The sequence below is a fragment of the Elephantulus edwardii genome, unplaced genomic scaffold (genome assembly GCF_000299155.1).
Source record: "Elephantulus edwardii isolate Elephantulus edwardi_28Jun2011 unplaced genomic scaffold, EleEdw1.0 scaffold00001, whole genome shotgun sequence".
NCBI classification, from domain to species: Eukaryota; Metazoa; Chordata; class Mammalia; order Macroscelidea; family Macroscelididae; genus Elephantulus; species Elephantulus edwardii.
This window is the reverse complement of record NW_006399751.1, coordinates 46,432,468-46,447,816: the sequence shown is the minus strand read 5'-3', so window position 1 is coordinate 46,447,816 and position 15,349 is coordinate 46,432,468. Positions and strand designations below refer to the sequence as shown.

General features: G+C 52.2%; 2 protein-coding genes across 3 annotated transcripts in view; both read left to right on the top strand.

The window, feature by feature from the left end:
* The window catches only part of METAP1D (methionyl aminopeptidase type 1D (mitochondrial)), a 102,910-nt gene extending 99,357 nt beyond the window's left edge, over positions 1–3,553 (top strand). Inside the window, 4 exon segments of the mRNA XM_006903776.1 lie at positions 822–919; positions 2,381–2,428; positions 3,315–3,393; positions 3,475–3,553. Coding sequence (XP_006903838.1) covers positions 822–919; positions 2,381–2,428; positions 3,315–3,393; positions 3,475–3,553 — 304 coding nt within the window.
* Positions 3,554–8,708: 5,155 nt separating this feature from the next.
* DLX1 (distal-less homeobox 1) lies at positions 8,709–11,723 on the top strand. 2 transcript variants are annotated; one of them, XM_006878835.1, is made up of 3 exons: positions 8,709–9,218; positions 9,852–10,051; positions 11,303–11,723. In XM_006878835.1, the coding sequence occupies exons 1-3, from the start codon at positions 8,906–8,908 to the stop codon at positions 11,555–11,557; spliced, it is 768 nt and encodes a 255-aa protein (XP_006878897.1). In that variant the 5' UTR covers positions 8,709–8,905; the 3' UTR covers positions 11,558–11,723. The 2 variants fall into 2 exon arrangements, with proteins under 2 accessions (XP_006878897.1, XP_006878898.1); XM_006878836.1 differs by lacking the exon at positions 9,852–10,051 and having other exon boundaries at positions 8,906–9,218; positions 11,303–11,379.
* The last annotated feature ends 3,626 nt before the right edge of the window (positions 11,724–15,349 follow it).

The window sequence follows — 15,349 nt, the reverse complement described above, 5'->3', positions numbered from 1 at the left end:
CCCCCCCCCCCCCCCCGCACTGGGTGACTTTTCTGAGTAATTCTTTTCCACTGTGCATTTAAACAGCAGCAATAAAAATTAACCTTTGTACATTTTTTAAATTTGGTAATATTTTCTCGTTACTTAGGTGAATGTTTGCAAGGCAAATTACTGTCTCTTTTAACAATTTTTTATGCAGACTGTTTAGAGCCATCTACAACGTGCCAGCACACTCATTATATCTCTTCTGTAAAATCTGTTTCTATTGGTCTGGCTTCCCTGTCCCTCCTTGCTTTCTCTTTGCTTCTGGATAAGTGTTGACCAGCTTTTCTTTTTCAATATAGTTTATTATTTGAGGAAGCTCATCACTCATGGGTGATTCTGTTTATTCTGTAAGTCCGTCTGTTATCTGACTAAAAGATGATTGAAGAGATAGCTTCACTTCCATATTCAAAAGTTTTCTTAAGAAGGTTTCTCTAGTCTCTTTTGGTCCTAAAGGGCTCACATTTTTTACGGAATTTAAGTTTTGTTCCATGTTTTTCTTCCATTCTATTCCCCACACCACCCATACCTCCACGCTGGTCAAAATGGTTGGTATTAGCAGCCAGGCACCATCTAATTCTTTTGGTTCCGATTTGAAGTAGTTGTTGGGCTGAGCTGTTAATCCCATTGATTGGTTTCTTCTTTGAACCTTTGCTGAAACCATCATTCTCTTTTGTTATATAGGTGTATAGGGAAATTGTAGTATCTTAGAAAATATTTTAAAGGGACTTATTTTATGTAAGCAGCCATCAAAAACTTACCTAAATTAATTAAATCTTTTTGTTTGGTCTTGTTTAAAGCCATATTGCTCATCAGAATGGTTTGCAAGTCTGTCCACATTTCGTTGGACATGGAATAGGATCTTACTTTCATGGACATCCAGAAATTTGGCATCATGGTAAGAAAGTTAATTTGAGGAACTTATTTGTTGAGTGGACTCAGGATAAAACATCTTGCATTCTTCTGTAACTTTACATTTACATTATTAACTGGGGGTTGGGGGTGCACAGAAATTCATCCTCATTGCCATCGAGCCAGAACCAACTCACAGCTGACCCTCTGTAGATTTCCAAGGCCATGAATCACATTGGGGGAGGGCATTCACTCAGAGCCAGTGATGGATTCGGACCTCCAGAGCAGCCCAGTGCTTGGATTAGCAGTGCGACTCCCTCCAGAGTCCACCAGACCTACTGAATCTTAACCAGCACATTACTATGTTACTGGATGAGAGCCCAGCAGTTTCAATCCCCAAATAAGATTTTTGTGCTTTTGTCTTTTCCTGAAGGCTGCGTGGCTGGAAAGCACAAGGGCTGTTTGTCTCAAAAAAGTTACTGACAACAAAACACCACTGCATCAATGTCCCAGCAGCATGCACATATGACTGTTTTATGTTTTTCTTTTTCTGTCCCCTTTTCTAACCGCTGACTGTTGTGGTTAAACTTCATTACATCCTACACAGTGTTGACAGCTGATGTATTTAGCAGCATGTACTCTTTAGTGATTTCTAGATTATACACACTCTTGTGTTCCTTCCCCAGAATCTGCTGGTTTTCATTGCCTGGCTGTGTACCCCTTCAGTGAGAAGGCAGGGGTGAGCCAGAATGGTGGGAGGACTGAGTTAGGTAGGAAGCAGCACTGTGGAGCTCCCCCTACTTGGGTACAGTTCTGGACAGGAACCAAAGGAGGGTTGATTCGAAGGCCTTGATCTGTGGGCTTGATCAGCCATTTACCTAAATAGATTCATTCCTTGTTGGCGGAGGAGGTGGTCATTGAAGGAATTACTACTTAGAATCTACCTTAGAGAATCCTGGAGACCCAGAAGGTCACAGCTTCCTTAGGTTCTGGAGTCCCACTTGAGGTGGTTCACAAAGAGCTTCCCAAACCTGCTTTCCATCCAGTCTCAGAGCCTGGAATTCCTTCTAAAGCAGCGCTCCAGCCCCTGACTGGAACCTGGGAAGCTGCCTTCATTTACTTACATTCACTTTCTTTGGGGAAGCCTGCAGTCTTTGTCTTTTAGATGGGAGTGGTGAGGCCTGGGGTTGGGAGTTCAGCCATGAGTGGGGGCTGGGAGGGGTCTAAACCACTTAGATAGCCCCTGCCTGCCTGGAATGCCACACACTCTCCCCCCACCCCAGGGTATGTCTCCCACTCCAAGGCAGACTGTGTAGAACAACTGACAGGAGCTCTGAGCCTCAAACTCCAATGATGGCCACCACTCAAAGCTCTAGTCTACTGGTGTCCTCAAAAAAGAAAAGGAAAATGACAAGACTTATTTGAATAGTCCCCACCCCACCCCACCCCCAGCTCTGTTTCTCTTTGCTTCTTGATTTCCCCTACCCCACACTTTTTTGTTTTGCAGCAAATGACAGCAAACTGCTCATGGAGGAGGGGATGGCGTTCACCATAGGTCAGTGTTCCAGGTGCCCCTTGCCTCTTCCTCTGTGGCTTCCAGAGGATGCTGGTCTAGGCCATACAGTCCCTTGAAGGACTAATAAAACCAATCAGCATAATTAAATAATTTAGATGCAAAATAAATCTGATTATATAATATCCTAGAACCCATCTTTCTAAATCAGATACTTACCAACACATTTAGGAGAAGGCAACTGGCCAACCTCAAATTCTGTTACAAGCTTAATGTGGTGTTTTGGGGTTTGGGTGGGTTTCCCCCTTTAACGCCCAGTAAAGAGGGGCGATCATGTCCCTTGCTCCCTTTCAGCACGTGGCTTTGTTCCCTGATGGCCTGGTCTGGCTGATCCTGTAATTGGTGTCACCTCCAGATTCAATCCCCCAGGGGCATGAAGGCATCGCATTTCTGACTGTGGGACTTAATGGAGAAGCAATTAGAGTGAAATAAGAAAATTGTTATTTGCTGATTAATGAACATTTTGAGCATGTTTTAAAAATTCAAATATTTTTAAAAACTGGCTGGTATTTATAAGAGGGACTGGTGTTTGGGTGGTTGTAATCCACGGGGTCCTAATTAAGGCTTGATTAAAATGCCCTTCTTTCTCTAAAAAAAATTATGAACCAGGCAACTTCATACATTTTTGAATGCCTGAGCGTTTCCTCTTCCTACTGTTTAGTTTGTAGTATACTGTGTAAGCAACATCAATTATCAGCCCTTACAGGATGACAACACGAACCCTTGGGGGAAATGTGGAAGGGGGGGCAGGAGGGGACCTTCTTACTCTCTTTTTTTCCTTTTTCTTTCTTTTTTCTTATAATCAGCCGAAATAATGTTTGACAAGAATCTGATGAGGTCACCGCAGTAAATATTTTCCCTCTTTCAGAGCCAATCATCACAGAGGGATCCCCTGAATTTAAAGTCCTGGAGGATGCCTGGACTGCGGTCTCCCTGGACGATCAAAGGTGTTTGCTTTGTGCTCTTTCGTTTTTCAGTTGTGTGTGAAGGAGAGACTGGGGAGGCTCAGCTCACTGTGTGTGTTTCAGGTCCGCGCAGTTCGAGCATACGGTCCTCATCACGTCGGAGGGGTCGCAGATCCTCACCAAACTGCCCCATGAGGCCTGAGGCCGAGAGGCACGGCTCTCGGAAGCCGGTTTCGCTAAATAGTTGCAATTCAACGGAAGAAATTTCGGTGGGAGGCTTACACTGAAGAGCTTCTTCGAAGAACGAAGAATGCGATGGGAACTGTGTACAAGTGGGGGCGCAGCGCTGAGGCCCTCCTGGGTCGCGCGGGGGCACAGGGACAGGGACGCCCTCCTTAGCAGATGAGGGTTTCCCGGCATCTCTCTCTCCTGACTCTGCCGATTAAACACGTTCACCTGTTTAAGTGTTTGCGCTTTTTTCGTCTGTGACAGTTATTTGGGGAAAAAGGTGGGTGGTGCATTTTTTGAGTCTTGAACTTTTTCCCATACGTATGCGCGCACGGAGGGGAAACCCGAGCCTCCTCGTGGTTAGATGGGAATATTTTTAAAATCCTTTCACTCCCTTGGAGCTGGCATGTTGGCGAGGTTAGCTCCTGTACACCAGGCCCTGTGTTCGTTTCCCGCCGGAGTTAGAAGCATTTCCCTCTGATTAAGGATCCAGAGCTTCGTCCTTGTCCAGGACCTTCACAATTCGGAAAGGCAGTGTGGGGCGGGGTGGGAGGGGCTCCTCTTTCCTCAACAAATTCGGCCACGAAGGGCCACCCCAGAGGTTAAATCTCAGACCTCTCACCTCTCCCCTCCACAGTTAAGCCGCCTGGAAATGAGCAGCGCCCCAGGCTCAGCCCACGACGCCTAACCGCCAAAAGCATCCCCACCCCAGGCCCTCTTGACCCGGCCACGAAGGCTTGCTTTTCTTGACACCCCAAGCATTCCATTGAGTGGAGACGTGGACCCTTCCCAGGGCAAGGGCTGGGTTAGCAGAGGCGGAGTGGCGGGTTTAGGAGTCACTCCAACCCGCTTCAGGAGCAAGGAACCGGAGCGCGCACGCTCTCGTGCGGTGGCCAGTCCCTTCCTCTGCGCCCCCCCCTCCACATGACCTGCGCTTAGGACTGGGGAAGGGCTGGCTTCTGCGGGTTCTGAATCTGTGCTCCTCTGACCCGCATCCCTCTAGATTTAAAGCAAGTGTGTCGGTGCAGCTAGTGGTTACATGAACTTCTATTTCTACTGAAGCGGGTCAAGTTTCCTTCTGCTGAAAGCAGCTTGGCGGTGGGAGCATGGGCACCTGTAGCTACACCTGGTGGCATCGTGATCCCAGATACCATCACCCTTACCCTCCACCTCCAGAAACTCCTGGTTCGTGACCGGATGGTGGAGAAAGAGGTGGGGAACTGAGGCCAATGAGCACGCTCCCAGAAGTAGCGGTTCCCGCCTTCCTTTGAACTTGGGACTTCCTTGAGCGTCCCCTAAACTCTCCAACTCTGTTTCTCTCCATCCAAAAAATGTAGATTTGGGGCACAGGCTATCCCAATTCTAGTGAGTGCAAGAGCTGAAAAAGAGGAAAGGGTTGGGGACTTACAAGGACCATATAAGAAACTTTTGGGGTGCTCAAGAGTTAGCCAAGATCCTTAGACTAGGACTACTGCCCAGAGCATTCTGGATTCTCAAGGACTTGGCTGGCCTTGGGAGAAATTTGCAGTGAGGGACTTAAAAAAATAAAGCAGTAGGACTAAAACTGTATTTTATCTGTCCATCTGTTTATTCCGAGGTTTCCCAGACTAAGTTTATCAAGACCGAAGGCTCTCAACCAACTGATAGAGTAAAAAGATGCTCCCGTAGCTATTAATCCTAGGTGGAGGGATTTAGAAGTCCACTTCCTAAACAACATGCTCCTGGAAACTATGAACTTAGATACATGTCGATAGTTATAGAGCGGCCTCCAGCCTTTTGTTCATAGGGTTGCTTTTGAGTCGTGTTCGACTCGAAGACATCAACAATAGTTTCCTCTTACAGTGACTCAGAGGTTTCAATATACACTAGTCAAAGGTTGATAGGAGACCTGGTGGTGAAGTCGTTAAAGGATTGGATTGTTAAGAAAAAGGTCAGTGGTTTGAACCAGGAACTCTGTGTCACTAGAGACAGATGAAACTGTCTACTTCTGCGGTTCCTCTCTGTCCGGTAGGGTTGGAATTCTCACCATGGCAAGGGGGGTGGCTTCTTTGGGACACACACCCCACCAGCACTAGCCACTATGTAGCAGTAAGAAACTTGAAGTAATAGGAAATATGTTTAACTTACTTTGAGGCTGAAATTGGGAAACAACCTGGTACACCTTCCAGCCCTCTGCCAGCTAACTGGCCCCAAACCTCACCCGAGGTTATTGGGTTGCCAGCCACACGTGGCCACAGACCCCCCACCAGGCACCCGGTCGAGGCCAGTGTCTCCTTGGGGGAGGGGCAGGATATTAAGGAACATTTTGTTGGGACAAGCAAAGCTGTAAGTCCCACCTGAAGGGGGGAGGTGCCATTTCACTTTGCACTCACAGAAGAGAGAGAAGATTCTTTAGTGGAGGAACATGCGAACAATCAGAACCTCAGCGACCCAGGCCGCCCCCTCCACTCTGCCCCAGACGTGCTCCTTTGGGGCTTAGCAAGAATTCGCTAGTGTAGATACTCCCTTATCCACACATAATTCACTTCTAAAAGAAACAAGACTGAACTGGTTTTGGGGGTGGTGGTGCATGCGGGGTTTTTATTCCTTGGAGCTAGATCTCCCCGCACCTCCAGCCCTCACTTGGACCCAAAGACTTGGATCCCCCTCCAGATGTGAAGTACCCCAAGACAGGGCAGGCCACAATCCCACTTTCCATGCTTCCCGCTCCCCACCGTAAAATTACGGGGAATAACCCGGCCGGCCTGGGGCGTCCAGTCCAGGTCCTCGCGGCCCCATCCCCAAAGCCCGAGCCCGCCGCCCGCCGCCGCGGTCACTTACGTGGGCAGGGCCCGCGAGGAGCGCGCAGGAGAGCGGCCCGAAGTGTCCGCACAGCTGACCCGGGCGCACCGCACGGCGCTGCACGCCCCACGACAGGCAAGAGGAAGGAGCGATTAGAACCCCAAGTGCAACCGGGGAGTCAGGATGAACCTCCAGCTCCGGGGTTTGTCTGGTGTCGAAGTCATTAGCCGGCTGTTGTACAAAGCCTCACCGTGTGGTTCGGTGAATAACGGGGGTGGGGGTGGGGGGGGGAATCTCACACATTGGCAAACCCGTTACTGGTTTGGTTTTTTTGTTTGTTTTGAGTTGTGTTGCTTTGCTTTTGTTTTTCTTTTCCGCTCCAACCACGCTGCCTGGAATATTTCTTCCCCCAGCATCGCGCTCTCACGCCAAAGAGGAATTCTGTGGGCAGCAGCGGTTGCCACCCAAGTTTAAAAAGGGAGAAGCCCCCGCCGCTAATATCTGTAACGACAGCACCGATGTAATTTGTTTTGAATGTTCGTTTTTATTGGTGTTCCCTCTTTGCCAAAATGTGCTTGATTACAGAGGTTTGTGCGGCGCGCATCGCGCTCTGCAGACAGGAGAAGGTGCAGCCACGAAGGTTCAGCTCAGGCCAGATCAAATCCTGGGCTGTTTAACGCTGAAAGGCTGCATGTTGCTATTAGTGTTAAATATATGGCTAATTATGCGTATGAAAATTAAACATCAGTGTTATGCTAATGGGGAGCCTTCAGCTGCGGATCCGAGCACTTGAGACTACCATTTAATCAAATGAATCAGTAACTAATACATCTGCACGTGTGAACTTTCACAAGATCATTTCCCTGTTCCCGTCACACCGCTAAATTATGAAAGAAATAATTATCAACACTTTCTAATTACCTAACAAAGTAATTTGGGATTCACCGTGGGGTTGGCGGGCTGGAGAGTCAGCAGCCCCTCGCAGGCAGCATGGTGCGCGCCACGCCGCGCGGGGGTGTTGGTGTGCTGGGGGAGGGGGTGTCCCTTCGTGCACTTTTCTGGACCTGGAGCCCCAGAAGATAAGGAAGCGCCTGTGGCAGCTCTTGCCTTCATCAACGCTATTCCCCCAGGCCGGTGGCACTTACTTGAGCCAGTGATACAGGGGAAGATTCTGGGCGTCAGGGAAAGGCATACGGATATGAGAGCCTACCAAAGACGTGAGATGTGATTTTGCCCAAATCAAACCCACTTTTGTGGAGCCAGATTCATAGTGACCCTCTAGAACAACGTCCCAAGGCTGTAAATTTGTACTAACGCGGGCTACAGCATCTTTTTCCTGCGGACTATCGACCTTCCAGCTAACAGCCTAGCGCTTTAACTGTCGCGCCAGGGATCCTTATTCTGACTCCTAAAACCCGATACCAGTGACCACCTGGCGCCAGTGGCTCAAGCCTGCGTGAGCCCTGGGTCCTCCGGCTCCGTTCCCCGCCGCGCCCTCAAAGCGCTTGGCTGAGAACGAATGGGGAGGGGAGGAAGAGGCGGAGGGAGGTTGGGAGGGAAAGAAGGGGGTGTGTGTTGGGGGGAGGCGGTGCGGCCGCCTTTCCTGGAAGGAGAAGCGCGGGTTCTTGGCTCTGGGTGCAGCTCTTTCATCAAGCCCGTGCGGTCTCGCGCTGGAGTGGCCAGCTGGGCCGGGCGCAATGCTAGCGGGCCCCGGGGAGCAACGGCAGTGCGGCGGCCGAGTGAGTGAGTGCGCGGGGAGGGCCCCTGACCCCAACTCCAGGGATGCTGAGGGGCCGCTGCGGGCCTGGGGGGCGCGGCCAGGGAGGGCGCAGCGCTAGGCCCCGCGCGCTCGGAATCACACGGCTCGGCTAGCAGCCTAGGGCGCATCCACTTCCCAGTGCGCAACTCCAGGCTCCAGAGGCGCCAGCAGGCTCCTCGGCTGCCCGGGGCTCGGCGCGCGGCCGGGTGCCGGTGCGAGAAGCGGTCCCTGGGTCCCCGGTTCTGGGGGCGGGCGAAGGGTGGGGACAGCAGAGGGAGGGCGGCGGTACGGAGTCTCTGGTTGGTTTCTAGGGAGGAAGGTGCGCCGGGGAGGCGGGAGGCTGCAGAATTGCGGGCCGCCGGGGTCCCGGGAGCGGGCGCCGCAGCCCATTCTGCGCCCCGCCAGGCGCGCTCTGTTGCAGAAGAGCCCCGGCCGGGAAGTGCGGACCCGTCTCTTCCGAGGCCCGGCCGCCTCGTCCGCTCTAGTCCAGCGGAGCCGGAGCACCTCGGACCAATCCCCGGTGATTATGCAAGACAGCGGACCAATCAGCTCCGCAAGCTCATGAATATTTATGACCTTGGCTGAGTCAAAGCTTTGAACGAGTTTGGGGAGCTCAGCAGCATCATGCTTAGACTTTTCAAAGAGACAAACTCCATTTTCTTATGAATGGAAAGTGAAAACCCCTGTTCCGCTTAAATTGGGTTCCTTCCTGTCCTGAGAAACACAGAGACCCCCAAAAGGGAAGCAGAGGAGAGAGAGACCCACACCCAGACCCCGCGAGAAGAGATGACCATGACCACCATGCCAGAAAGTCTCAACAGCCCTGTGTCGGGCAAGGCGGTGTTTATGGAGTTTGGGCCGCCCAACCAGCAAATGTCTCCTTCTCCCATGTCCCACGGGCACTACTCCATGCACTGTTTACACTCGGCGGGCCACTCGCAGCCCGACAGCGCCTACAGCTCAGCCTCGTCCTTCTCCCGACCGCTGGGCTACCCCTACGTCAACTCGGTCAGCAGCCACGCATCCAGCCCCTACATCAGTTCTGTGCAGTCCTACCCGGGCAGTGCAAGCCTCGCCCAGAGCCGCCTGGAGGACCCAGGTAGGTGCGCCCGCCGGGAAGAGGGACAGGAGGAAGTCGGAAGGCGCAGAGGGAATGAGAGAGTGGGGAGAGAGAGGGAGAAAAAGAGAGGTGGGTGGGGGTGGGGAGATCGCGGGGGTAGCAGAGGTTTCGGATATCAATCTATGGGTCCCTGTCATAGCCATGAAACTCTTCCTAAAAATTTGTCCTACTAGCTGCTCTCCAGCCAAAGATAAACCCGAGAGCGTCCCCTGGCTCTGTCTGGGCCTCTGGGCGGCTCCTTGCGCCGAGCACACAATGCCCTGCTGCAAAACAGAAACCCACATGTGCACGTATTAGTCTCGGTAATTATTTATTGCGTAGCGCTATAAACAATGTATGCAATTAAGGGTAATTAAACCTCAACTACCGCCTGCAAAAATAGCAAACTTTCCCTGCAAAGGCAGTAGCCGCGCGCCCAGGAAGGGCCCCAGCCCGTCTGCAACGGCCCGGCCCGGGGCGGGCCCTCGGCCTTGGCGGGCCCCTTCCCCAGCGTCCCGAGTTGGTTGAGCTTTCTCTCTCTGACCCTGCCGCTTCCACATGCGCTCGGATCCCTACTCAGTGGGCCGCCCTCCCCGCCTTAACAGCGGTCCCCTGCTTCTGCTGTCCCTCCAGGGGCTGACTCGGAGAAGAGCACGGTGGTGGAAGGCGGCGAAGTGCGTTTCAACGGCAAGGGGAAGAAGATCCGCAAGCCCAGGACCATTTATTCCAGTTTGCAGTTGCAGGCTTTAAACCGGAGGTTCCAGCAAACTCAGTACCTGGCTCTACCCGAGAGGGCGGAGCTCGCGGCCTCCTTGGGACTCACGCAAACGCAGGTACCTCGCCGCTGCCCCTCAGTCACGCTGGCTTCCCATGGGGGGGGGGGTCTGCACCTTGGGCTGCTTTTCTGCTCTCCCGGCCAGTGGGTAGGTGTGCCAGCTCGCGCGCGCGTATGTGAGTGTGTGTGTGCAGATAGAGACAGAAACATTAGCCACTGGCATCTCTTTCTCCTTCCTCTTTTTTTCCTCTTCCCTGGCTCTGCCACTGTGCCCTGCATCCCACACTGTTGTGCCCTGTACCCCACACTGCGTATTGAACCCCACAGGGCCCTGTGCCTCACATTGTGCCTTGCATTCCACGCTGTTGTGCCCTGTACCCCCCTGCGTCCTGAACCTCACACTGCTCTCTGCACCCCACACTGCGCTCTGCACCCCACACTGCTTGTCACTCTGTCCCCGGCCTGGACAATCTGTAGGGCGCAGGAAGGATTTCCCTGGACGTTTTGTTTGGGGACTCTGAGGTCACACGTGCCCAAACAACTGGAACAATAGATGTGAGTCTTAATCCCTCCTTTCCCTTTAAAGTTAGGAACTAATCTCTCCGGCCCTGGGCCTGAGCCTGTCTTCCTTCCCCTCCTCCTCCTCACCGGGTGACTGTCGTTTCTTCACCTTTCTTACCTCCCAAGTCCCATCCCCGGAGGAGGAACAGGGCCTTCCTTTCCCAATCCATCAGTTAGATCCATGCACCTCGGCTGGCACGGGCTTCCAACGTCCAGCCCGGGTTCTGGAGCGGAGCTGGGGTGCGCAAACATCCTAAGAAAAAGTTTGGCTAGAATCCAAAGAAAACTTCCACAGAACCCTCCTCAGCCAGCTCTCACCTTACCGAAGGACGGACGAAGTAGTGCCCAGGCAAGGCACTAGATGACATTGTGAATAAATGTCCTCTCCTCTCTAGGGCTTCTGTTCTGGTCTTGCTGAGTGTATGGGAGCTGCTGGCGCTGGGGGACAGGGGTCCCGCAGGCTGTGTCTCTTACATTTTGTTACGGGGTCGGTAGGCAAAGGCCTGGAGCGCATCTGCCTTCACTATCACGTCCCCCCTGGGAACCTCGGCAGTGGGTGGCTGGACCTCTGAGCTTTATGACACTTATTAGGGGGCTCAGCGCCTCCATCCAGGAGCTGCCCGCTCGCGTAGGGCCGCGAAAGCGCCTCTGTCCTGCGTCCTACGGCCCACCATTTCCTGCCAAGCCATCTCCAAGGGTTCAGCCACCCACCCCAGACCGAGAATCACACTGTTGTCCGCTCTCGCAGGTCAAGATCTGGTTCCAGAACAAGCGCTCCAAGTTCAAGAAGCTGATGAAGCAGGGAGGGGCGGCCCTGGAGGGTAGCGCACTGGCCAACGGCAGGGCCCTGACTGCCGGCTCTCCTCCAGTGCCGCCCGGCTGGAACCCCAGCTCCTCGTCCGGGAAGGGCTCGGGCAGCAGCACGGGCTCCTACATCCCCAGCTACACGTCGTGGTACCCCTCGGCGCACCAAGAAGCCATGCAGCAGCCCCAGCTCATGTGAGGTTTCGCGACCTCGCCCGCCCGCCGCCTCCCCTCTTCCCCCGGCCTGGGCCTCTCCCGCCTCCCGGCCCATCCATCCCTGTCCGCGTGCTCTTGGTCCAGACGGCAGGGTCCAGAGGGAAGGCAAAGGGGACTGTAAAGGCAGGATGGCCGCCCCTTCCTCGGAGCCCCCCACCCCGCGCACTTGGCCCGGCGCCTGCACCCCGCCTGGGCTGCGAGGTGACAGCAGAGAGGCCTGGGCCCCAGCAGCGAGACAGCCGGAGCAGCCAGCCGGGCCACCCGACCCACCGACCCTAAGCTTTGTGGGGCAGTCAGGAGCAACACCAACAAAAGCAATGTCGAAAAAAAAGGCAAAAGCTCTTTTTTCTTTTCCTTTTTTTTTTCTTTTTTTTTTTTGGCGGGGGGTCCCGTGTCTTGTCTCCTTGCGCTCCGTGTCTGTGCGCTGAAAGTCGAGGTCCTCATGCGTCAACAGTCCTCATCCTTTGGTCTCTGCAAATAGTCACCGGGTCGGAGGGCCCACCGTTCGCTGGGACGCGCAGCTCTGGAATACGGGGACACCGTGTCCGGTCGGACCTCCTGGGCGCTACCTGGACATCCGTGTCGTTTGTTCGGGAATTTGGGGAAAATTGGAGGGAGGGGGTTTATTTATTGAAACCTGGACTTAGCCTGAGGCTCCGAGGGAGGCCGCACTAGGCACGGGGTCCAAACACACTGTTTACTTTCAATGCACCCGGACAAGACGAATAAGGAGGATATGACGATTTTTAACTTTTACAGTAACTTTTGTACTTCACTGGTCTGGAGAGGTTGGAGCTGAGTGATTTGCATTTTCACAAGTCCGTATTGTTAAAAGACTAACAATAGTAATAAAACAAAGAAAAGCCAGCATGATTTTTCTCATCTCGGGAGAAACGCACTTGGTCGCTTTGCTTGGACAAGAAGAGAAAAATCTCTCGGTGAGGAGGAAAGGCGGCAGCGGGGAGAGACCCGGCAGGCGAGAGAGAGAGCTCCCTAATCCAGCGGACTTTCAAGTTAGACAAAAGCAGCTTTAAAACACCCCCCTGAGGCTCGGCCACAAAGCAACGCCAGTCACCACCCTGAACGCAGTCTTCACGTGCAGGATCTAATCACTGTACATATGATCGTTGTTGTTATTAATTATTATTATTATTATTGTTCTGTAAACATGTTGCACAAACTTAGCCCTTTTTCCGTTCCGTTGTGTGTGACTGTAACCCCCCCCCCATGCTTTGTGAAATGAGAATCTTGACATTTTACTTGTGAAATTTGGAAAATGTGATCAATGGAAATCAACAGTGTTTTGTGTTCTCTATGTCAAAGTTTAGTTTTATATTGAGAATGTTAACTTATTGCTTTGTATCTTGGGAGAAAAAGAACTTTGTAAATAAGTTATAAAGTTTCTTTGGGACAGTAAAATTATGATTTGGAGAAAGACCTGGTGTCTTGTGTGGTGGTGGCACCAGGGGCTCAAAGTGGATTGTTCTTGGAAAGAGTGACAAGTAAGGCCCAGGAAGGTCGTGTGTGTGTGTGTGTGTGTGTGTGTGTGTGTGTGTGTGTGACTCACCCAAGTCTGTGAGCCCTGGGTGGGTGGGTCTTGCTGTGTGGCTCTTCCGACCCCAAGGGCTCTGATCTCACCTGAGCTGGAGACAAAGTGACTGGCCAGGGACGTGGGGCAGAGGGGTCAGGAACAGGTGCCTGGTGGGCAGAGAGTTGGGGATCAGGAATCAGAGAGAGTCAAGGCCCGCTGAGAGCCGATGAAGGCAAAGTTCAAGGCAGCTGGCCTGGGAGACTACAGTGGCCCCTACGTCTAATCACGACAGAGGCCTAGAGGCAGAAACGACCCCCCTTTATCTCACGTCCGCACCCCTAGCACCTCCGGCTTCTGCTCTCCCCGAGGGTGCTGGATTTCAGGGCGGAAAGGACACCACCAGGCTGGAAGGGGCCAGGAAGGACACGTCCGTCAGGCTCACCCCCTCCCCCATCAATCAGTGCGCTCCGGGGGACCGGGGCCAGGCCTTCCATAGCTGCTCCCACCCCACTGTGTAGCAGAGGAAGGCCCGTTCCCCCTAACGCTGGCTGTGGGGTGGATGCCTGGCCTCAGCTGACTCACTGGAACCAAAGAGCTGGCCAAAGTCACTCCCTCCTCTCGGGAAGTCGTGGACTGCTCTCTATGGGGGGCACCTTCCGCTGCGCCTCGTGAAATCGGTTTTGGCTCCCTTCTCCGCCACGCGCAGCCCCAGCCGCAGACCCCAAAGTGGAGACAGGAAAAGCCGCAGTCTCGACAGACGCGCGGCGCCCCTCGATTCCCGCTTCCCCCGCACCAGTCTTTCCACGCTTCATCCCGCGGGGCCGGCCCCCCGCCTTTGGGGCTTCTTCCCTCGCGCGGTGTGGAGCAGAACGCAGAAGGCAGTGATCTGTGTTGTGACAAGCACCCATTTTTCAATTGGTGCTGGTGAAAGATCAGATGCGCGGGGCCCCTCCGACGCCCCTAGGGAAGGGGCGGAGGAAGTGCGAGAGGGGTGGGGGAAAGGCCTGGAAGGTGGCGGTGGATGGAGTTGGGGACCTGGGGGTCTGGGATGAGGACTTTTCCATTTCAGCAGGCAATCAGAACCTGGGGCGCCAGAGGGAAATCCTGCAGGCCGATGCGTGGACCTCCAACACCGAAAAGAGTGAACCGATTTGCCGGGCTGGGCTGGGGCACTGAGACCCCGGGTTTTTCCAGTCTGGTTTCCTCGGTGAGGTGTGGCTTTGCGAGTGGGGAGATTTGTGCGGATGTCTCTCACACATTTTACTTGATTCCCCAGATGTAAGCCAGGCCAGAGCCTCAAGTCATAGAGAAAATCTATTTGGTCAAGCAGGTTTTAATACTTTGAGATATTAGCTTATACTAATTTAATAATCTCTTGCTAACAGTTCAAATAGAGAAATTATTAGTTTTAGCTCAACGAAGGCGGTCTTTAGTTAGGCTCTATTATAATTATAAGCGGTTGTACTTTTTAAAAATGTTAATCTCAATATAGGCCTAATTAATGCTGCCTTGTTACTGACAAGTAGTTCATCAAATATCTGATTCAAAGATTTTCATAATGAGTATATTAATTAAACTATGAATAATCTAAAGGTGGTTATATTTAAACAATACCTCATTATAATGATTAAATACTGATTTCGAATATTATGTCTTAACAATTGTCACTTAGAAAACACAACCTTTCCTTATGTATGAGTCTGTAATGGCAAAATGCAATTTTGGGATTTTTTTCCCCTTGTTCAAAAAATGTGAACCTCATTTTAAAACACTTCTGAAATAGGTTACACACAGCTTAATGATTATCAAAATGACTCTTTTCTGCAAAAAAAGACCCCAAAGTGCGCGTACAGCTGCAAACCCAAGAGGGTCAGCATCATTTCACTGTATTCTCTTCTTGATTACAAGCCGGGCCCATCAAACACAACATAATTACAGTAATTTCAGGTTTATTTATTCTAATGCAGTTTCCCCATCTCTCTGGTAATTATGAGCAATTTTTTCGCCCAGGGAATCTTTTTGCATTAACAAAAGAGATAACGCACTGAAAGCCAAATTTGCTGTGCATTGAGAAAAGGAAAGAAAAAAAAAATCAAATAGGTACGAGCTGCCATCTCTGTAATTCTCCGGTACCGGAGCAGGCAAATTGCTTGCAGGTGTATGGAGCAAGCTTGTCAATGGCCGGGCCTCCAAATTAGCAAATGCACAGCGTCGAAGTAATGAAGACAGACTTAGCAAAATTGC

Bases quoted from the DNA above. Each gene is read 5' to 3' on its own strand.
- DLX1 (XM_006878835.1), top strand. From the start codon at position 8,906: ATGACCATGACCACCATGCCAGAAAGTCTCAACAGCCCTGTGTCGGGC. The intron at 9,219-9,851 runs GTAGGTGCGCCC...CTGTCCCTCCAG, and splicing joins GAGCCGCCTGGAGGACCCAG to GGGCTGACTCGGAGAAGAGC. The intron at 10,052-11,302 runs GTACCTCGCCGC...CCGCTCTCGCAG, and splicing joins TGGGACTCACGCAAACGCAG to GTCAAGATCTGGTTCCAGAA.